General features: G+C 38.4%; 1 protein-coding gene across 8 annotated transcripts in view; it reads left to right on the top strand.

Moving 5' to 3' along the window:
- Window positions 1-23,072, top strand: part of RGS7 (regulator of G protein signaling 7) — a 246,391-nt gene that overhangs the window by 203,839 nt on the left and 19,480 nt on the right. For 3 of the 8 annotated variants that reach the window (XM_054398848.1, XM_054398871.1, XM_054398841.1), the window contains 5 exons: window positions 652-762; window positions 1,242-1,367; window positions 10,286-10,472; window positions 13,984-14,073; window positions 16,213-16,287. In XM_054398848.1, coding sequence (XP_054254823.1) covers window positions 652-762; window positions 1,242-1,367; window positions 10,286-10,472; window positions 13,984-14,073; window positions 16,213-16,287 — 589 coding nt within the window. Of the gene's footprint in view, window positions 1-651; window positions 763-1,241; window positions 1,368-10,285; window positions 10,473-13,983; window positions 14,074-15,328; window positions 15,383-16,212; window positions 16,288-23,072 lie in introns of those variants that run through there. The other 5 variants (XM_054398856.1, XM_054398833.1, XM_054398828.1 and 2 more) reach the window with 4 other exon arrangements.

Raw genomic sequence — 23,072 nt, 5'->3', positions numbered from 1 at the left:
AGAATATAAAAAATTTTAATTGTTCAATTGTTCAAAATTAAATGTTCAAAATGTTCAATTGAGCTGGACCAATTCATGAATAACAAAGAATTTGCTAAAAAAAAGGGGGAAGGAGAGTATGTTTGGAAAGCAATATCTTGGGAGTAGTGCCATTTGATTAGGAAATAACAAAATACTAACTGTATTTAAAAGAGGAAAATAGGAGTCCTAGCAGCTGCAGGGCCAATAAATATGACCTGAACACTATGCAGTGTTCTAGAACAGATTTTTTTTAGAACAGATTTTAAAGGAACTCGTAATTAAAACCGTAGGAGTATAAACCACATTCCTTTATGAAAACAAATGTGCATGGAAGAGGTTGCTTGATTTAATTTATCATGCTTAAAGGAGCCTTAGAAGGAGCTATGTGAAAGTATTAAGTTTGTAGTTTATTTTATCTCAGCTCTTGATAAAGTCTGAGCCACCTCTCCTTCTTCAGAGGCCCACTTTTAAAAGGCTCAAGCAAACTTCTTTTAGCTTGAGCTTGTAGCTGACTTCTGACAACCTGGTTACCATGGTTCAGTTGATGCAAGGTAATTTGTTAACTGGGATAACCTGATCATATTTCCTCACCTCCTGATATGGCAATGTTTGATGCTTTTGTTTTCCTAGTCTATTAGCTTACACAGAGCAGTATTTGGAATATGATCCTTTTCTTGTGCCCCCTGATCCCTCAAACCCTTGGATATCAGATGACACCACTTTCTGGGAACTGGAGGCAAGGTATATATTTTTATTTCTTTTGGAGAAGGGTGTATATCAGGCTTTTCTTGAAATGTGAAAATTTCAGATGAAGTGCTGCAAAAAATACTGAGTCAGAAGGGCAATGTAGTGTCCTTTTGGTCTTTCCACCTTTACAGTACCATAAGATGGGAAGAGCTATGGATTAATAAATCTGTGTAAAAAGTTACAGTAACCAGTTTCCAGGGTTCCAGTGTGGGGGAAAAGGACATCTTTTAAAATCTGGTAACATTTCCTGACTGAAAGTCCTTATTTTTCTGTGTAAATGCATGTGTATTACCTTAATTCTGTGTAAATATTAACAGCCTGGTTGCTCATCTCTTAGCATTGCACAGATATGAGCAATCTGTAAGGTGAGAAATTTGTGGTTGAACTTCAGGACTTAGTTTAAATTATGAACACAGGCTATTAGAACACTGAAACATTGGTGATTGTGGGTTTGTTGTTCATTTCTTCTTTAGCAAAGAGCCAGGACAGCAGAGGGTGAAACGATGGGGGTTTGGCATGGATGAAGCTTTAAAAGACCCTGTGGGAAGAGAGCAGTTTCTCAAATTCCTGGAGTCAGAATTCAGTTCAGAAAATTTAAGGTAAATGAGAGGGACTTTTTACATAGCTTGTAAGATACACTTGTTTCTTTTGCTGATACATTTCAGTTTTTCATTACTTCAAAAATTTTCATGTGTCTTACCTTTCAGAATACCTTCATGCAGATTGCCACCTGCTCCCATAGTCAGGCTGAAGGAAATACTGATACAGTTATCGGAAGATTCACATAAAGCATATTTTCCTATTCATGCCCAACTCTTGGTCAAACTACCTATCTAAGAGCTCTTCTGTCAGCTCATTTTATTAAAAGGGTTTAAAACATAGACCAAATTCAAAGTCTGTTCAGTATCTTTTATTAAGTCAAATATTATGAGACTACTAACATTTCAAAATCAATAAAAGAAAAATTCTTTTAAAGTAAAATTCACAGTCTTTCACTGTTAATCATTGGTCTTTTGGAAATCTCCCTCTAGATTCTAGTACTTGGGCATCTGACACCACAGATGTAGCATGACAGCTGGCTCTGTAATACTTCACTGATTGCAAAACAGAAAGGTGCTAGTGTATAATTATTTTTTTTTTAGTTATATTTACATATTTACTTTTAATTGAGGGAGAACAATTATTTGGTTTTAAAAGAGGACAGTTCATCCATTTGCTAATAGCATGATTGTTGTCACTGAAGGAATTCATATGTCAGTAAGAATTATTTCAGAGGTATTAACAGCAGCCTTTCTATAGATAAGTCAATACATAGTACAAAACCATGTACAGCATAGTTTTCTCTTTATTTCATCTTGTTGGATGTCTTCTGCATCACTTCCCATTCACCAACAACATAAAAACTGTAAGATCCTATTTGCACATATTCTAGAAATCAAATAAATCCTAAACTAATTTTTTTCTCTATGCTAATTCTCATTCCAGAGTGGTGTAGCACAGCCATTCATATTAGTTACATTTCTGTAGCATTTCAGCTATTTAGCTAGTAGCATTTAGCCATTTGTGGTGTTGGTTTATAAATGCTAATTGCACAGACCTCCTTGTTGTTAATTGCAGTTCATCAGCAGTGTAATATGAGATGCACCTTTCTAAGCTAATGACCATGTTCATAGTCAAACACTGAATTTTGCAAAACAGATTTGTGTTACATACTCTAAACTTTATGATATTTTCCAATTGATTTGTTTCCCATAGAAATATGACCTGACTTGTGTGTTGATAACTTGATGAGTGTCAGATACAGGTTTCTTATTTAAAAATCAAAGTGGTAAAACAAAATTTTAAATACCAAAAATAACACCAAGAAAAAGAAAGGAGGGTTGTTTGTTTTTACTTGAAGAGCATCCTGTCAATTTTTTATGCAGAGCAGCTGTTCAAACCTATCCAGCCCAGTGTGTGCTGCATTTTCTATGATTTTCTGTAATTCATTTGTGTCTCAGTCAACTAGACTGTTACCCAAATAATCACTAGCTCATTCTTCTAATTCTGTTTACAACACTAGCCACAAGCAAACTGCAGGTGATTTATCCATAAAAATTCTCTAGAGAATTTTTTTCAGAGCTGATTCCTTGACATGCCATCTACTCTTCTGTTTCTCTCTCTAGATTCCTCTATTTGCTTTATAAAATATAATATCTAAGCAACAGTGAATATGAATTTAAGGACTGGCCATGGGAAGGATCAGACAGGGGATCAAACTTGCACTGAAAAGGTTCTGTCTTAATAATAACTTGCTATTATTAATAACTGGAGGAAAAGTGTCTCACAAGCTTAGAATTATGTTTATGAATTCTCAGAAATCAGTCCACCATTAGGCTCACACAGTAAAAGTGGGTTAGAAGGCATGGATTTGTAAGGGTTTTGGGTAGAGAAGTCAAAATGTCTCAGTAACAGAAATGAAAAGCCTGATGATTCCAAGCATTGCTGCAGAACTAACCTTCATTTTAAAAGACCACCAGTTTCTTTGCTCACCTGACAGCACCACTTCACGCTATTGATTATCAGAGTGCTTTATGTGCTAGTATTTTAAACAGAACTTAATCTTCAAGGCTGAAGTTGCCTGAAGTATTTCTCATTGAGAAATAAACAAATAAATAAAATAAAGCTTTATCCCCAAGTCCCAGCAATGTTTCCATTTCTGCCAATTAGATAAGAAGGAATTAGTTGCAGTTACTTGAAGTGTTTCAGCACTACTGTGTCTTGAAGCTTGAAGTTGTACTTGTCAAGAAGGTGGACTATGGGAACCAGAAAGCAGTCTTTTCTGCTCCTAGAAAGATGCTAGCTGATTTTCTCCATGGAATTTGTTAGAGGTTTAGTTTGTTGGGGTTTTTTGTTTTGTTTAGTTTTGTTTGTTTGCCTGGTTATTTAACTTTTCAGTTTGCTTTTGCTGAAAATGCTGAAAAGTTTGTCTTTCAATCTGTTGTGTTACATGCACTAGGTAAAAAGCCTACATAATTCCCAGTTCACTGTCTCCACACTCTGCCTAAATCCCACACATTTTGTGGAGAATCACTATAGCCTTTGTTTCTCCCTGCATTCCTATGTGCTAAATGTAACTGATTAGCTGTATCTGGGATCTGCTGATGGCTGCATCTGATGTTTAGGGCAGATAAACTGTGTTACAGCTGTACTATTTATCTGGCCAGGCCACCCTCACTTTCAAAGTAATCCAGCTGGAGGACATAATCCCAAGATGTCTTGCAATATGTGTTTTATCATAGAATCATAGAATGGTCTGGGCTGGAAGGGACCTCCAAAAGTCATCCAGTCTGACCTTCCTGCAGTCAGCAGGGACATCCCAACTGGACCAGGCTGCCCAGAACCTCATTGAGCCTTACCATGAACATCTCCAGGGAAGGAGCCTCAACTACCTCCCTGGGCAACCTGTTCCAGTGTTCCACTACCTCATAGTAAAGAACTTGTTCCTAACATCCAATCTAAATCTCCTCTTCTCCAGCTTAAAGCCATTGCCCCTTGTCCTGTCACTGCAGGCCTTTATAAACAGTCTCTCCTCATCATTCTTGTAGGCTCCCTTCAGGTACTGGAAGGCTGCTATTAGGTCTCCCCAGAGCCTCCTCTTCTCCAGGCTGATTAACCCCAGCTCCCTCAGCCTGTCCTTGTAGCAGAGGTGCTCCAAACCCCTGATCATTGTTGTGGCCCTCTTCTGGACCCTCTCCATCAGGTCCATGTCCTTCCTGTATTGAAGGTTCCAGACCTGCACACAGTACTGCAGGTGAGGTCTCATCAGAGCAGAGTAAAGTGGCAGAATCACCTCTCTGGATCTGCTGGCCACATCTTTTGGTGCAGCCCAGGATATGATTGGCCTTCTGGGCTGCAAGCACACACTGCCTGCTCATGTCCAGCTTCTCATCCATCAGCACCCCCAAGTCCTTTTCCTCAGGGCTGCTTCCTAACACCTCATCCCCCAGTCTGTATTGATAGTGAGGATTGTTCCAGCCCAGGTGCAGAACCTTGCACTTGCTCTTATTGAACCTCGTGAGGTTCACCTGGGACCACTTCTCCAGCTTGTCCAGATCCCTCTGGATGACATCCCATCCCTCTGGTGTATCGACAGCACCACTCAGGTGCAAACTTGCTGGTCACAGAATCAGATACATTCAGGTTGGAAAAGACCCTCGGGATCTGCAAGTCCAAATGATAACCCTGCTCTACAAGGTTCATCCCTAAATCATATCCCCAAGCACCATATCCCAAACAACCTTTAAACACATCCAGGGTTGGTGACTCAACCACCTCCCTGGGCAGCCATTCCAATGCCTGACCACTCTTTCTATGAATTTTTTTTTCCTAATGTCCAGTCCCAACCTACCCAGTCATAGCTTGAGGCCATTCCCTCTTGTTCTATCACTAATTACCTGTGAGAAGAGACCAGCACCAACCTATCTACACTGTCCTTACAGGTAGTTGTAGAGGGCAATGAGGTCTCCCTTCAACCTCCTCATTCCCAAACTAAACAGCCCCAGCTTCTTCAGTTGCTCTTCATAAGATTTATTCTCCAGGCCCTTCCCCAGCTTCGTTTCCCTCCTCTGCACTCACTCCAGCACCTCCACATCTCTCTTGTATTGAGGTGCCCAAAACTGAACACAATACTTGAGGTCTGGCCTCCCCAGAGCTGAGTACAAGGGGACAATCACCTCCCTACTCCTGCTGGACACAGCATTTCTAATCCAAGCCAGGACACCATTTGCTTTCTTGGCCACCTGGGCACACTGCTTGATCATATTCAGCTGCTTGTAGATTAGAACCCCCAGGTCCCTTTCTGCCAGACAGCTTTCCAGCCACACTTCCCCAAGGTTATAGCATTGCTTGGGGTTGTTGTGACCCAAGTGCAGGACCTGGCATTTGGCCTTGTTGAAGCTCATCCCATTAATGTTGGCCCATTGATCCAATCTATCCAAGTCCCTCTGTGGAGCCTCCCTACCCTCATGAAGATCAACACTGCCACCTAACTTGGTGTCATCTGCAAACTTACTGATGACACTCTCTGTGTCTTCATCAAGATCATCAATAAAGATGTTAAACAGAAGTTGTCCCAACACTGAGCCCTGAGGAACACCACTTGTGACCAGCCACCATCTGGATTTAACTCCATTGACCACCACTCTTTGGGCCCTTTCATCCAGCCAGTGCTTTATCCAGCAGAGTGTCTGCTCATCCAAGCCATGAGCAGCCAGTTTGTCCACAAGAATTCTGTGAGGAGCAGTGTCAAAGGCTTTTCAAAAGTCTAGGTAGACAATATCCACAGCCTTTCCCTCATCCAACAGTCAGTCATCTTGTCATAGAAGGAGATCAGGCTGGTCAGGCAGGACCTGCCCTTCATAAACCCATGCTGACTGGGCCTGATCCTCTGGCTGTTCTCTATATGGTATTTACTGGCACTTGAGATGATCTGTTCCATGACCTTCCCTGGCACTGAGGTCGACTGACAGGTCTATAGTTTCCTGGATCCTCCTTTCTTGTGGATGGGTGTTACATTTGCTTCCCTCCAGTCCATTCTCCAGTTAGCCAGGACTTCAGGTAAGTAATGGAAAGTGGCTTGCTGAGCACGTCTGCCAACTCCTTCAGCGTTCAATCTCACTATGTCATTGATAAAAATATTAAACAGCACAGGTCCCAGTACAGACCCCTGAGGGACACCACTTGTCACTGCTCTTCATCTGGACTTCAAGCCATTGAGCACTACCCTCTGGATGCCACCATCCAGCCAATTCCTTATCCACTGAACAGTCCACCCATCAAATCCATATCTCTCCAACTTGGCAAGTAGGATGTTGTGGGAGACTGTGTCAAAGGCCTTGAAGAAATCCAGATAGATCACATCCATAGGTCGTCCATTATCTACTGACATATTCAGTCTATCATATAAGGCCACAAGGTTAGTCAGGCAGGACCTGCCCCTAGTGAAGCCATGCTGGCTGTCCTGACTCACCTTCCAGTCCTGCATGTGGCTAGCATGGCATGTAGGAGGATCTGTTCCATGATCCTCCCAGGCACAGAGGTGAGGATGACAGGTCAGTAGTTTCCAGAGTCTTGCTTTCTATCCTTTTTAAAAATGAGTGTGGTGTTTCCTTTCTTCCAGTCCCCAGGGACTTCACCTGACTGCCAGGACTTCTCAAATATCACAGAGAGTGGCCTGGCAAACACATCAGCCAATTCCCTCAGGACTCTGTGATGTATTTCATCAGGTCCCATGGACTTGTATCTCTTCAGATTCCTCAGATGATCACACACTCTGTCTTCACTTACAGTGGGAGGGACTTTGTCACCGTGGTCTCCAACTTGTGGGCCATCAACATGAGAGCTAGGAGGAGAGAGGTTGCTAGGGAAGACAGCCTTCTCCTTGTCTGATACAAATTTCCTACTGTTGCTCATTATGGGGGGTACATTTTCTTTAACCTTCCTTTTCTGTTTAGCGTACCTGTAGAAGCCTTGTTTTTCTTTACATCCCTTATCATGTCATGTGGCTAGATATACAACCATCATGTGCTATACACTCAGCTATACATCTGGCATGTGGCAACCCAGATGCTGGGGCAGAAGACAGCAGTAAGGTTTAGACCCAGCTCCTTGGGTTTCTGTTCTAACTGTATTTAGCATCTTCCAGAGAGAGTCTCCATTGCCAAAGTAAACCTATACTGACTTTACATATAGAGTTTCATCCAAGAACAGAGAGATTGAACTTTCTTCCATGAAGTAACCCTAAGTCTGTGTATATCCTTGTCCAGAAAATGCAATTGGATTTCCCCTTTCCTGCCCTTGCACATATTTACTATTGCACACTGCATCCTGTTTGCTACAGGAGTGTTCCCTTGTTCTGGTCACAGCTCATGAGGCAGAGAGCTGTAAAATGGGATAGGGTGGTCTTGATTTCAGGCCCTATGCTGAGGTCCTGCAGACTCCATTTCAGCTTTATCTGTTGTATTGCTTGCCGTGTAATGTTCAGGAAAGTTACTTTTAAAAATGCAAGAGGTGGCAGCCTCATTTTTGGCATTTCTTAAGTTTGTGTATTTTAAGTCTCTGTGGGAGGAGCGCAGGCATTTTTTTGCCATTTTGTCAAGTAGATTAAAATGTTTAAATGTGTGCTGGTTGTGAAGTAAGCACCCTAGATGTAAGATGCCACAGAAACCTGCATTTTCTTCCCACCTTTGCAAAGGTTTCTGTATTTAGAAACTCGTATTTTCACTAGGATTTTTAAATGCTGATGTTAGAAGGGTAGAATAAAGCTAATTTATCAAAGAGCTTATGTTCAGCCTGTAAGGGCATGTCTATACAACCTGCCTATTCTATGCTGGAAGCTGAATGTTATCTCAAATTAGTTAGATTTATCTTCCATCTATTTATCCATGATTGAGTATAATCTACTATATGAAAAAGTTTACCTGCAAAAGAAAATAGCTTCCTAAAGTATGTTTGTGGTGACTTCCAAAAGTATTGGCAGTGACATAATGGAACTAACAACAATGTGACAGTTTTGAGCTAGATCCTCAGGATGTCTGCAGGGTGACGGAAAATATGTGTTTACAAAGAACATCCTTGCCTTTCATTTTTCTGTTCCTTACCTGACTTTGATACATATGAATAATCACTCCCAAAAGATGCACTTGAAGGGTTAGCACTGCAGGATATACACTTTTAAATGCAAATATCAAAGCAGTTTAAGGAAGCCAAAGTGGGTAGCCCAAATTTGACAGAGTGAACTGAGTTAGAGTTTGTGAGCTGTACAGTTTCTAAACTTGAGTTATGAGGCCTCTATTATTACTGCATTGCCATCAGATTCTCAGGATATGTCCCTAGGTGCTGTGCAGGATCTATGTTCAATTCACATTGCAGTTTATAGAGATAAGTGATGCTACAGAGAATTTTTGAAGACAAAGTTCTTTTGTTGGCACAGACTCCCTTTGTGACCTTGGAGAAGCCATTGTACATTACTACATTATTAATATATTTGCAAAACTGAGACAATATTTCTTTTCTGCCTCTTGGAGAATCTTAAGGGCTCAACAGACAAAAAGATTGTGCTTAGATACTACAGAAATTGAAGTGTGTAGAAATACCTAAAATAGTAATCTCAACAAAGTGAAGGTGACCATAATGGCTGTGCTACAGGGGAGTTTCAAAATAGGACTATGAAGGACTAATTGGTTCCCAAAAGTAAACCATCACAAGTGAAGAATGTCTTACAAGAGGAATACTTTAGGGTTTCCTTTGCTATGCTTTATTAGCCTCTCCTGAGAGTTGTAGCAATAACTATATTAGAATTTGGACTGAGAGGTGGTATAATTTCACTTTCTTGGGGGGTCTGAGTACAGGACCCCTCTTCCTCTCCCCAGTCCCATGTTTAACTAAGCGAAGAGAGATCAGTGTGATCTCACAGTATAAGCCATGAGGGAACATTTTAGTGAGTCCACATTATCTGTCACTCTTGTAAAATGCAATTTATTTCACAGTTAACTCACTTCAAGGTTCAGCTTATCTATTTCATAGGATCAGCTGTGTCAAAGCAATAATGGAAACTTGTGATGGCATATATTGCATATTTAACAATAGTAAACCATAGCTGAACTCTTGCAGGAGGGAGAACTAAGTGGTCTGCACCATATCTAAGCATGGAATGCTATTTGAATTTAGAATTATTTTGTGCAGTGAGAGAATCTGAACACCCATACAATAAGACAGTCATAATAGCAAATGAAAAGTGATTAGAAAAGCTTATAGCTAGCTTAGCTGTGATTGCAAAGTGCTAAGATTTTTTGATGGTCCTCCTCCAGACTGAGTGAGAGGTCTACAATGAACTGGCCTGCACTGTATGTGACTGCCTGATGTTGGTTTGCTCAGCAGCAGAAAAGAGAGAATGGTTACTTACTTCCATTAAGCATTTGAGTAAAAACATGGATAGAAATTCAATACTGAAGAAAGAAATTAAATTATAGCAAGCAAAACAAATGCTTTTCCACTTTATGCATCATTTGAGGATTAATAGTAACAAAATTAAAATTACACATTTTATAGTTTAGCAGGACCCAGAGAGGTTCATGTAGATAGCAAGAACGTAAGTTTGTACTAGCTTTTGAAGGAATGTCAAAAAGCAATAGATTTATAAGCTATATAAACCCTTGTGGTTAAGGTGAAATTAAATCTGTTTAATTCCATTTACATGGAAACCTTCTCATAAGCAAGATACCCATATATATGTAATGAAGGATTTGTCAGCTGTCTCATGAAGAGGCTTGTGATAATTGCTCCTAAGGTGGATTGATTGCCTGAGACAGGACACCAGAATGCTGACTCCAACATAAAATCACAAATTTTTCTGATTTTACCATGTTTTAGATGAAAACTTCAGTTACTTCGGGGTCTTTTAAGAACGGAAAAAAGTGTAAGCAATTCATTGTGAATTATACTGAGTTGGAAGTCAAGATGTAATATTGTGTCACAGGTTCTGGTTAGCAGTAGAAGACCTGAAGAAGAGGCCTATCCGTGAAGTTCCTGCTCGTGTCCAAGAAATCTGGCAAGAATTTCTTGCTCCAGGTGCACCCAGCGCTATCAACCTAGATTCAAAAAGTTACGACAAAACCACGCAGAATGTAAAGGATCCTGGAAGATACACATTTGAAGATGCCCAGGTCAGTTTGCAATCCTGTTTAGGGATATTTGAAATAGGATATTGGCTAGTGACATTCATATACAACAAAACCCCATATATTTGGGAATTAAATGGTAATGCTCTATTTCCTAAAATACCATTTTGGCAGTACAAATGGGTAACATTCTTTCTTTCATGAGGCCTGTGAATTAGTAAAGCTCTTAATGAAACTTTTATGCCTGATATAGACTCTTCAAATAGAGCAAAGGGTATAGTGCAGTGAAAATGATATTTTCATGTTCCTGTTTTCTTAATTTTCATATTCAGTTAAATTAAGAAAAAAGCTTCACACACTCACACACATTGAGTCCTAATTCTCAAGATCTCTCTGAAAGACTTCCCTTGATACAGGCTCATTGTCTTTCAACGAATGGCCAAAAGTGTTATATCTTACTAAACCACTATCTATAGAACATTAGGCAAAGATTCTGTAGATCTGCCTTTCAACAGTCATTATTACAGCAGTAAAGAACAGTCTGTAAATGTCTTATATGGCTTTTGGGAGTTTGATTTAGTCATGGTTTGAATACCATCATCAAAAGATACTTTTGACCAGAGATAGGTTTGTGAAGATACTCATATTTATGAGATTGGAAGTAAAAGTCAAAAAAACCCAAACCAAACCAAAACAAACCAAAACAAACCAAACAAAAAAAAAAAAAAAAAGAAAGAAAGAAACAAAAAAATACTACTATATTAAATGCAACACTTAATGTGACTTATAACAATATTTCATCTTTGCAGACTTCTGAGAAAAGCAATAGATAAGAATTAGACTCAGTAAAAGTAGCAGAATTAGTACCATCCTCTCTTTTTCATCAGTAGCCCAGTGATGAAAATTTAATTATTAATGCAAAGTGAAATGGTGTCAAAAGGAGTGATTGAGATCATATCCCTATGGAATTTCCTACAGCTTCATTATTAGGTCATCATCTTGGGAGTCAGGAGAAACTGCTTCAAGTTTCACAAAAGAGAAAAGGGAATTTATCAGGGCTTTCTACTTTTTGGGGAAGTGCCTCTGCCCCACATAGAAGGGAGAATAATTCTACCACCTTTTCGTTTTGCTATTATAATAATAGCAACCTATGATGCAGTAAAGTTTTCGTTAGATGTATCATAACCACTGTTTTAAACTACTCTACATTAAGCCAAACATTGTTTTTGCTTCCATTTGCTGACTTAAGAATGCAGCATATAGCAGACATAAATTACACAAACACACAGTCTAGCAAGATTAAATATTTTTTAAAAATGTCTTTACAATTGAGTCAGTAAAAAATGAATTCCTTGAAAGTATTCTTTTTTTTTTCCATAAGTATAAAACTTCAAACCCATTTTACTTCCAGATCTCTCTTCTCTCTTTCTTTTTCTTTTTTCTTTTTTTTTTTTTTTGTCTCCCTGGCCTTCATTTTTGAAAGATTTGGAGTATTCAGTCTTTATTCAAGCAGGACTTCCTCATGTCATACTTCTGCTTATTTGATCCAATTCAGCATAGAACTCAAACCTAGAAGCCTCTGTTTCTCTGAGAAAAGGAGGCAGATTGTACCTGCCCCGTTCTGATCTGAAATTCTGACCACACCTTTATAGAGGCTCCACATGAAGTAGCAAAGTTTTGTCAAAAGCAGGACTGGGCCTCTGCAACAAGGCCTTTGTGGCCATCTAGCCAGGAAAGTGACCACTTATAAGCCATTCTGGCAGTTGGAACATCATTTAATTGCACATAAAATCGTCATGAAAAGCATTTCTTGACTTGAAAGGTGGAAAATGAGAATCATACATAAATACAAGGCTTCAACACAGTATTACCCTTTCCTGCATTCATTTCTTTCAAAACCTTTTTCAGGTTTGGAATATTCCCTTCAAAGGTCAGTTTTTCCATCTGCTTTTCACACAGAAAACAACGATCCATGCCTGGGCCAGCAAACTGGGGAGCTGGGAATGAGAAATAGGTTGTGAAAACTTCTGAGAATATGAAGCCATCTGATAATAGCAAAGTTTTTAAATGGCCATAAAGCCACAAACCTGTGCTTTTCTCATACTGAACAAAAAATAGACCAATTGTTTTAAATAACATCCAGCCTCAGTTCTTTCCTAATGTGTCCAAATTCAGTCTAATATAGCCTAATTTATTCTTGCGTGTACATGGTTGGTTTTGGACAGAAATAACATTTTAATGTCCTTTCTGCTCTCTTTTGACTACGTTGTCTGCTTTCATACAAACAGAGTGGAATAAAACTCCCCAAATGAATCAGCCTAAGTTCTGAATATACACCAGAATTTCTCTGCTTAGTGCAAGAAATACAGTGAAGGTCATTTAGAATAATTTCTGGAGTCTCTAATAGACTAAAAATTTTAAATCAGCTTTAATTTTACCTCATTATAATTTTCAAGCAAGATGGCATGTTTTTTTTTTTTTTTTCTGTTCAATAATTTTATGTGGTACCAAGCTGAGAAACATAGTTTAATTTACAGTTTATTTGCTCTTTCTGATTACTGTGCTACAAGTTTCCTGTAGTAAAAAAGAAATCAAAAATAGCTGGGCCAATTCAGTAGCTTTCTTAAAAATGTTTTTGAGACTGTTTCTTATTCTGATTGTTTTTTCTACAAATCTCTTTCCTAACATTATAATTAGAACTAGAAATATAAGTGTCCTACATCATAGATTTTTCGGTTTTCATATTTTACAGAACTGAGAATGCTCCAAAAAGGAAAGCTCTATAAACTGCCTGTGCCATTTGTTTTCTAGATAAGGATTTCCAAATTTTCATAGGCCTTCCAAAAAATAAATATCTTGGAAATCAGATTATCGTGGAACTATTTACAATTTGCATATGTGCATTGCTTTTTATATCGGGATGTAACATTTTGGTTAATTTTTATATATTTATATATAAAATTAATGTATTTCTAAAATTTATTTAAATTTATATTGCTCTATATATTTATATCTTGGTTTGGATAGCAGACTAAAAATCTGTCAAAGGATGTTTTCAAGAGTAGCTAGGAGATATCCTTCCTAATTAGGCACTTATTTATTTATGGTGCTAAATTAGAAACCTAGTACCCTTTTCCCATCCTCTGAATTTGGAAAATCATCTCCAGAAACTAATTCAGAAAATCTGATATGGAAGGATCCACAACTCCTTATTTAGTCACTTAGCTAAACTGACTAATGTAAGGGAAGTTTGAAACTGGCCTTAAGCTAGGACTCAGTTGTAAATTCTTGGAAAATAATTCCGTAGGAGAAATAGAGACTATAAATTAAAGAATGGCGTGTTATGTTCTTTATACATAACACACAGGTGTGATTTCTGCTTTATGAATAAAGAGTAATTCATCCATAGCTTCAGAACTGCAGCCTTCTATTCCTTAATACTTCCTATTCAAAATAGTGGTAGCTGGTATGTGTTCCACCACTAAAACATATGACTACCTGCTATTTTATAGGTATCTTCTTTTATGGGCATAACAGCTCCTTCTTTCCCTTTCAGGAGCACATTTACAAATTGATGAAAAGTGATTCTTATCCTCGTTTTATACGATCCAGTGCCTACCAGGAGCTGCTACAGGCCAAGAAAAAGGTATTGGTCCATCTTGCCTTTGTCTTGCCACTGTGCAAAGCGGTGGTTATGTTTGCAACAATACTCAGTCTTCTCTCCCCTGTGCCAGTGCAACTGGATATCTGGTAGGTGACCAGCTTGACGTGTTTGAAGGGTCACATATACACAGGAGTTCAATATACATATATGTGTATATATATCCTGCATGTGGGCATGTTTCAATAAGTTAATCTAGCAAAACTTATTTTTATTTTTACATCCCATATTGTACTGTTTTCTCTGTTATGAAGCACCTTAAGTGGCAAAGTGCTTTACAAATACATTAAAAAAAATAAAATAAAATCCCAGAAGAATAGTCTTTCATGTTTGCAAGTTTGCTTATGTAATAATTGTTGTTCTCTTTATTCTACCTATACATGCTGAAGAATGTGTTTAGAAACAATCTTATTCATATGAATAACTTCTAATTTCAACTATAAATATAGGGGCTTCTTAATTCTGTTTATTTCCCTATTATTACACGAATAGTTTTGAGTAGGCCAAGAATCTGATTTGTAAGATCATGTCACGCTCCGGCAAACAGAGACTCATGTCTTGGTATGTAACATTTACTTAGAAAAATCCAGATTATGAAATGAGTTCTGAACAGACACAGCCCAGAATATGTGGAGCAGCTTGTGCAATGCAGATTTCTATAATAATAAATTATTTTAGTAGTGGGTTCTAAACAGTAATCTCCTTGAACCACCTGGGAGCCCTGTGCCTTGCAAAATCAGGGCCCCAGCCGTTACTGGAACAAAGTAGTTATTATCACCATAGAATTCTATTGTTTATAATGACAACTTAAAATTATATCAAAGTGCTGTGTGATTTTGTTTTTTGTTCAAACATTCATTTCTGAAGATCCAATATAGAGAGAGATGTTGAAAATACCAGAAAGCTACAACTGTCTGTGTGAAGTCCTTAAGTTTGTGAATGTCTGTTCATTAACACAAAATGTGCACTTCATTATTTCTTTTTATTTTCAGTTTTTCTTTTAAATCAAAATAATTTGATCCCCATAATTTTTTTTGTCAAGTACTGTATCTGTTTTGCCCATCCCCTCTTTTTCAGAGTCCCATTACAATTTCATACCTGTGTTTGCTTTGTGATTTATACAAACTTGGTTTTGCAGTCCATTGTTTCATCAGTCCTTCTTTTCTACTCCATTGTTTCTTGCTTTTCTTTTCCCCCTCATTTTTTGTTCTGTTTCGTTTTTATTTATTTTAAATTTAAGTTGGAAAACACTCTGGATCGTCGAACATCTTTTGAGAAATTCACACGCAATGTGGTAAGTTTGTTGCCTTGGAAGACAAGTAAAACTTGATGGGACATCCTTCTCCCCTCCCTCTCACTGATACCTACTTTCACTTTTGCTTCTCTAACCTGGCAGTTAAAAGAGTCTCCATCACAGTTTGTGAATTTTCCTTGGAATGACAGCTATATAATGTGCTTTCATTACAACCGCTCCTCCTTTTCCCATTGACCTCAGTAGTGACACATGGAAGAATGGACCTTTGGGAGCCATGCTTTTTGCATTTGGAAGGGTGAAATAAAATTATTCTTTTTTTTCTTCCTTTTTTCTTTTTTTTTTTTTTTTATAATTAATTGTAGTAAAAAATCTGTTAAAACTTACTTGATGTTGTTCTTTTTTCTGATGCCTCCCAAATACTGATTCTAACATAGTTAAATACATTGGATGTCTATTCTGTCTCCTTTATATTTTACTCATAAAGAGTTTGTCCCATTTTTTTAAAGCTAGACATAGGGAAAAATAAACAATAATAAGTTCCCCATCCTCCTTAATGTCTAGCTCTTCAGGACCAATAATTCATGCTGATGATGCACAACAGTTTGATTGGGATTGGATTTAGATAATGGACTACAAGGTCTAATTTATTTTTAAAAAAAATATTTAATTTTCAAAAGCTATTTCACAAAGGTAAAAAACATAAAGGCTGGTAAATTTGCTGTGGGGATTCTCTTACCACTTACCAAAAGATCCACTGACTTCCTGATAATGTGGGATTCTTTTTACTTATCTGGTTTCTTTGGATTTTTTTTTTTTTCTCTTAATGGCTAAAGTTCAAACTAAAGCATTCAACGCGTTTATTTTTGTAGGGGAGAAACATCCCTATTTTCCCATGCCATAAAAACTGTACACCAACACTGAGGGCGAGCACTAACCTGTTATGAAAAGAGGTAGAAAGATCTTGGATTATACTCAAGTTTGTCTGCATTGTCTGCTGAATTGTGCAGGTGACGCTGCTGTGTGTGTGCCTCTGTGGCTTTTTCTGTGACCTGGTTAGTGGAGCTGTGTGCATTGAAATGAAAATTATGGGAGCTTTCAGCAAAGGTCATGGTTTTTGTTTTTTAGTTTCTAGGGAAGGGGAAACAGTTCTGAGAAACTGCCTCCCATACAATGAGGCTTAAAAGAATTTCTTCAAGTCTTTTTTATATATGTACATACATATTCTAGTAATCAAAAAAAGAAACAAATGCAGTGAAAGAATGAATTTTTGTGAGTCTGTGGCAGTATCTCACACATTAAAACAAAACTGTAATTCTTTAACTACTTTCTTGTAGGTAATATTTTCCTGTAATATGCTTTGAATCCACCCTAATCAGGAAGAAAATTGGATTCAATGGGACAAAATCTGTAAAGGACACTAAAAAGTAAATAAATAGCCTGAAAGGAAACTATCCTGATATTTGAAACAAAAACCCCTATATTTTGCATGGTGATGTTGCCATAGCATGTTGCAGTGTGATTTGTGTGTTGTCTAAGCAGGTTAATCTATAAACCAATGTTGTATATGATAACACTATACATGATATTTTCATAGGAAGTTCCTATGTTACTAAAAGAGAGTCTAAAGAGTAGGTAGTACATCTGGGACTTTTGAGAGCCAGGCCTTGTCCCAGTTACTGTGCCTGGCAAGCTGCAATAGCTATGTTTGTTCAAGGGAGTTTAAACAGCCCACAGATCAGGAATTGGTTATTGTAAGGAGCATGTAAACAGGTGGCTATAAGGTGAAAAATAGCAAGCTGCAGACAGATGTGAGGAGAATACAGCACAAAAAGAGGAAAACTGAAGACAGACTGGGAGGCACTAAGATGATTCTTCATAATCCCTCTCAGAGCAGTGTTACTGATAAACCAGCAGTTCTGTGCACAAACACTGGAGCATTGTGCCCTGCAGACATGCCTGATTTTCATCCTGCTAGTCCTCAGGGCAGAAGTACCAAGCAGCAGGATGCCAGAGATGCAAGGCAGGCCCAATAAACCAGTTGCAAGCTAGAAATGGGAACGAGGATTTCTGGATGTGAAGCGTCAGTACTTCTTCAGTAGAAGAGAGTGATTCTTTTTTTTTCATGAAGCAAGCTATAAAACAAAAAAAAATGTGGTTTTGTGTTTCTTCAAACTACTACCTGTGAATCCGGGTGGAGTCTGTCAAGTCGGGGCAGGTATGAAAGTAAAACTTGTCACTGCTAGATCTATATTCTTTATTAGATTGGCAGTTCTGAGGCTTGCAAATTAATTCAGAATGTCAGGATGCTCAAATGCAAACCTATTCTCCAAGACCACAGAATTCACATCACTGCCCCCAGCAGCCCTTGCCACCAGGCATCCTTGTTCTTCTATTCTCATTCTCAGTTGATGAGCTGATATGTAATTATCTACCTTGGTACAGTGGTTCCAACCAGCAGGGATGAAGGAAATGTTTTTCAGAATGTCCTACAGTGTACTGATTAACTTGTTCAACTGCAAAGTGAGGGACTGTGGTATAGGTCTGTTCTTCTGATTAATACAGAAAATAGGGGTGGAACAGGTCTTCTACAACCTAAAGGCTGCCATCTCTGAAAGATTTAGTTAAAAGAAAATTACAGTTTTCTTCCTCCTCTGATGGTTTAGAAAATGTAGACTAATCTTCACAGTTTTGTATATCAAGGTTTTTCTACTCAAAAGTGTTTAAAAAAACCCAGTTTTTTTAAACTTGATTGTGTCTCAGGACTGAAGCTGAGGAGATGACCTTGTAATTCATAACCTGATTCATTAACATGGAATCTACAAGAGGGTCCTGATCAGTGATAATTGAAGTTGTACTTGTACGAAAAGCATTTGTTAAAGTGGAAAGTTTAGAAACTTTGTAAGGGCAACCCCCCTGTACTGTTTCTTGAATTAAATGAAGATAACCCAGAATAATGAGTTGTTACTGTAGTCTGATGGAGGGGAAAAAAAACAAAACAGAAAAAGAAGTGGGGCTATATATAAAAAAATACCACAGGCTCAGCTCTGCATTTCTTTGACACTGGAGAATTTTCTTTCCAGAAATCTTTTAATAAATTGGTGCATTTTACAAAAACCCTAAATGCTCATCTTAGAAACATTGGCTATTTAGCTTGCTTTGTAGATTTTATAGTGCAAAATTGCTAATGCCTTTGGCAGTCCACAACAGACAATGAGAATAGTGCTAGAAACAGGTCTACATTCAAGTACAATATGAATACTCTGAGTAGTAAGCACAGCTATTCTTGACTTGCCTCATTCATATTCACGGGTATTGTGTGAAAATACAGAGCACATACATTTCAGCACTACTGGAATGATGCCATTGGATAAGTGCATTGCCTTGGAGTAACACTGACAATCATTAGTGTCACAGTCCTGACTCAGAGACACGGGGAGCAATGTTGGAGTACTCTGTGCTTCCCCAGACATCTCAGCCCCTCAGGTTTCTCTTTGGGAATAGTTAATGTGTAGTGAACTGCAGCATCCCAGTGAAGTGAATAGGCAATTAAAAGTGTAAATCAGGGAGTAAGAGAATTCCATTGCTTGTTACAGTAGTACAAATGGGGGAATCAGTTGTTTCAGTGGCATTGGAAAATTTACATTTGTTTGAGGAATTCACATGGGGGAAAAAATCTGTATTACAAAAATAAAAATTAAAAGTTACAAAAATCAGGAAACTTTCTCTACCTATGTTTCTGGGGAATAAGTCCTTTACGGAACATTTTCGTCTTTAATTTCTCATGTGCATGTGGGATTCATGACAGTGGCAGACTGATAGCCTGAGCAGGACACCTTTGTGAGCACTAGCCTGGTGCTTAGCTGCAATCACCAGTCTGGAAATCTGACACCATCACAGGGTGGTGGACCAAGTTAATTTCCACTATATGCAATTTTTCTTGTCCCACTGGGAACCAAATTAGGAGGGCAAGAATGTATCAGACCTGTCCGGAGGGAGACACTCCACCGTGGCTACAGACGCCATTGTCAGTCTTAGAGATTCATTAATTGCTGCTCAATTGTAGAGAAGGCAAAACCTGTGCTTTTTGCAACTTTGTAATATTTTATGGTACTACAACCAATACAAAGCAGTCCAAACTCACTTCATATATTAAACTAGAGAGCCATCAGACGGTAATTATCATCACTCACAACCTCATAAACAAGACTCCATTTAATAACTCTGAATTTAAAGCCATGATGCCTTACAACCCATAACCCATCCAGTTGTTTTCTCCCACTGAGCTGGAAAACCTTGATGATCAGTGTCCTTCAATATTTTCTGCCTCTAAACCAGAAACATTAGACCATTTCATGCATGAGATGTGAAATGTGAAAGCCAAATGAACAGCACATTTTCACAGAGGCTCAATCCAATGTCACTTAATGTGACATAGCAAATTATGGTCAAGAAATGGAAATTAAAACTCATAAAAATAGCTTCCTCAGCTGTTATCAATGGGAGATAAACTTTCTAGATGCTTAAGCCAGTGTAATCTCTTGCCATGTAAAATTATGTCCCTTTATTGAGAAACAATGCAGATAACATATCAATTTCATCAAGAAATTTTTCTATATGTACAGGTAAAATTCATGTGCAAAAGACCAAAAAGTCCATCTAGCCTTGAAATCCTGCCAAGGGTTGCATTTTTCTCAAGTATAGTATTGCAAATGAGCTTCAATACAGTATCAGCTGTGGGATCTCATATTCAGTGTACAGTCATGGAAGAAATCCTAATTAGACTTTTGAGTTTACTTACAGGTTATTCCTGCAATTTAAATAGTCAGAAAGAAAATAAATTGCAAGGCCTCTTATTTGACAAATACAAAACTTTTCTTTTTTTTTTTTTTACATATTTGTAGAAATGAGGGCTTTTTCCATTTCAAGAACTAGATGGCTTATTGATGTCTGACTAAAAAGAACTGAAGAAATAATTGGAATTTTTACTTTTGACTAAAGATGCCCAAGCTAATGAGGAAAATTAAACCCAGCATCTGTAGGACCCACCATCAAGGACTGGCCTCCTTGTCCTTTTCTACAATGACAGGAGCTAAGCTGCTACCCTTTGTACTAGAAGAAAAGAGCTGAGTAGTAGCACTTGCACAGACAGATTCATCTAAGTGAGGAGCTAGGATGTATTATTAGGCCAGTGTCTGCCATTTTCCAGCTGTCAAACATTTACCTGTGTCATAAATTTTTGCAGGAAAGAAAACTGCAGAGGTAAAGAAATTTGAGGCCTTGAACAAGCATAGCAAAAATATTTGTCTAGTGCATTGGTGCCATGGAAAATCTTCTGTTATTAACTTCAGATGGTTATTCAAGTTCAAACTACCCCATCTGGCAAGTTTGTTAATCACAGATGACAGCAGCTCATCAGTACATGCAAAGATCAGTAAGAAAAAAAGAAATAAATTGGTGAGGGACTTTTTAGGGTGTCAAGTTATGATAGGACTAGGGGAAATGGAAAAAAAATAGAAATGGGTAGATTCAGATTGGATGTTAGGAGGAAATTCTTCACCATGAGGATAGTGAGACGTTGGAACAGGTTGCCCAGGGAGGTGGTAGAAGCCCCATCCCTAGAGGCTTTTAAGGCCAGGCTGGATGTGGCTCTGAGCAACCTGATCCAGTGTGAGGTGTCCCTGCCCATGGCAGGGGGGTTGGAACTAGATGATCCTTGAGGTCCTTTCCAACCCTAACAATTCTATGATTCTATGATTGTCACTCAAGTTAGAATGAGTCAAATATGAATACAGTTGCTTAGCTGCTGCCTCCTGTCTATGGACCTCTCCAGGCAATGTTACAGCCCTAATAAGAAATGAACAGAGGACCGCAAATCCCTGTGACAGACAGAAGGGTTTTCTTGCCTGTGAGCCACTTAGCACTGCAGCTGTGCTGATGACTTGTGCCCAAATTCAGTAAATGCTAAATTCCTCCTCTTCTCACATGTCCAAAAGACAAGACAAGTGTGCCTGCACGGTTGGGTGAAAGCAGCATCCTGTGCTGGTGTGGAAACCTAAGCAGAATCCTAACCCTGTGGGCATTGCTAAAGCAATTCCCCTATGATAGAGGAGCAAAGGCTGACTAATCTTGGAAAAGGACTTACTGTTTCTGCTCCTGTGCCTCTCCAGATGTGTTTCTGTCAGGGGCTGTTTATTATACTGGCTCTGTGTGTGTATGCGCTGCAATATCACTTGGGAGCTTTCGCTGCCTATGCCAACTGAGCTGCTGGTATGTTGCAGGTGTGTTACGCATGAGCAGATGGGGAATGGTGAGAGCAAGAAGGGTTGATTCTCATTTTGCTCACAGCAGAGTTCATACTCTGTTACACCTGGTCAGATGTGTGGAATTCTCATTTTTACCTCTTCTAGTGTCAGTCCTGGGGTGTAGCATCTGTGCTGGCAATAAAGAAACATGAAAATAGGACCAGTGAGTTTGCTTAGCAGAAAGGAAGAGAATTAATCTAATAGGAAAGGGACTTGATCTTCCTCTAGCATCCATTTCAGCTCCAGCCCCTATATAAACTTCATATTGATTTCTTATAGCCACACATGTACTGAGGTTGTTACTTGTTTGCTGGATTATTTGAGATGTTAGTGTCACACTGCATAAATAAGTCAGTCAGCACATTTGTATTTAGCAGCTCGTACATCTGCACATGGTTGTGTAATTCCCCCCCCTAAATTCTATAAAAGTACACTCAGAAGGACAACTCTATGTTGAACAGGACACTAAGGTAGGGACTGAACACTGGGGCCAGTTGAATTTGTATTCTTAGATACACTTGTTCGCTCAGCTGCTGTTCTTCCTCCTCATACTCCATTTCTCCTGTCACGGTATGAGCACAGGATTTCCTTTTAGTTTTATTAGCAAAATTGTTAAACAATTTCAATTAGTGTGTCCAAAGTGCACCAATTAGCCAAAAATCCTAATCCTGTTTAGAATTTAGCCACAAACTTCTAAATTTTGATGGCAACAATATATTGAAAACATTAAAGATCTTCTATTCATTCTTCAGACAAATATCTACTACTTCTTTCAACTGGTTTTCTGATTGTTCTTTAATCTTGTTAGCACAAGAAACGTTTTCCTATGTGTGATGACTCACATGCCCCTTCTTTCCAATCTGTCCTGTTAGATGTACTTTCCCAAATCAAAGTTTGGCTTGTGAAAATATTATTAACATTGTATCTGAAAGAAATAGCTAAGCTCAGCTCTTAATGTTACGACCCACAAGGGATGATCCTTACATCAGTCTGTAAATTGAGTAAATCTGGAATTCTCCTAGAAGTGATAATTATAAAACCCTACGATACAGAGCTAAAGCAAAAGCATACTCTGGAACAGAGTTAGAAAGAAATATTCTATAAACCAGAAAATAACAAATCCCTGCAGATCTGGCTAAGAAGGTGGGATAAATCTGTTTGTTGGGCTGCTATGGACTCTGTGTATTAAAAGCTTATTTTCCCAATCAGATAACTAAGTATGATTCAGAATGAACATGGAAGATCTCTTAAAGAGGCTGTATATTCTAAGCTTTCAATTTTCCAATTACAACACAAAAGAGAACTACTAATACCTGAAAAAAAAGAGCATGCATTCTTGTTGTTCAGGTGGAGAATTCATATCTGTAAGAAGTGTAATATTCTGTGAGGCAGGAAGAGGAGGTGAAGACCATTCAGAGAAACCCTTA

Source organism: Indicator indicator, chromosome 2 (genome assembly GCF_027791375.1).
Source record: "Indicator indicator isolate 239-I01 chromosome 2, UM_Iind_1.1, whole genome shotgun sequence".
NCBI lineage: Eukaryota > Metazoa > Chordata > Aves > Piciformes > Indicatoridae > Indicator > Indicator indicator.
The sequence above is the reverse complement of the archived record's forward strand: the minus strand, read 5'-3'. Positions and strand labels throughout refer to the sequence as shown.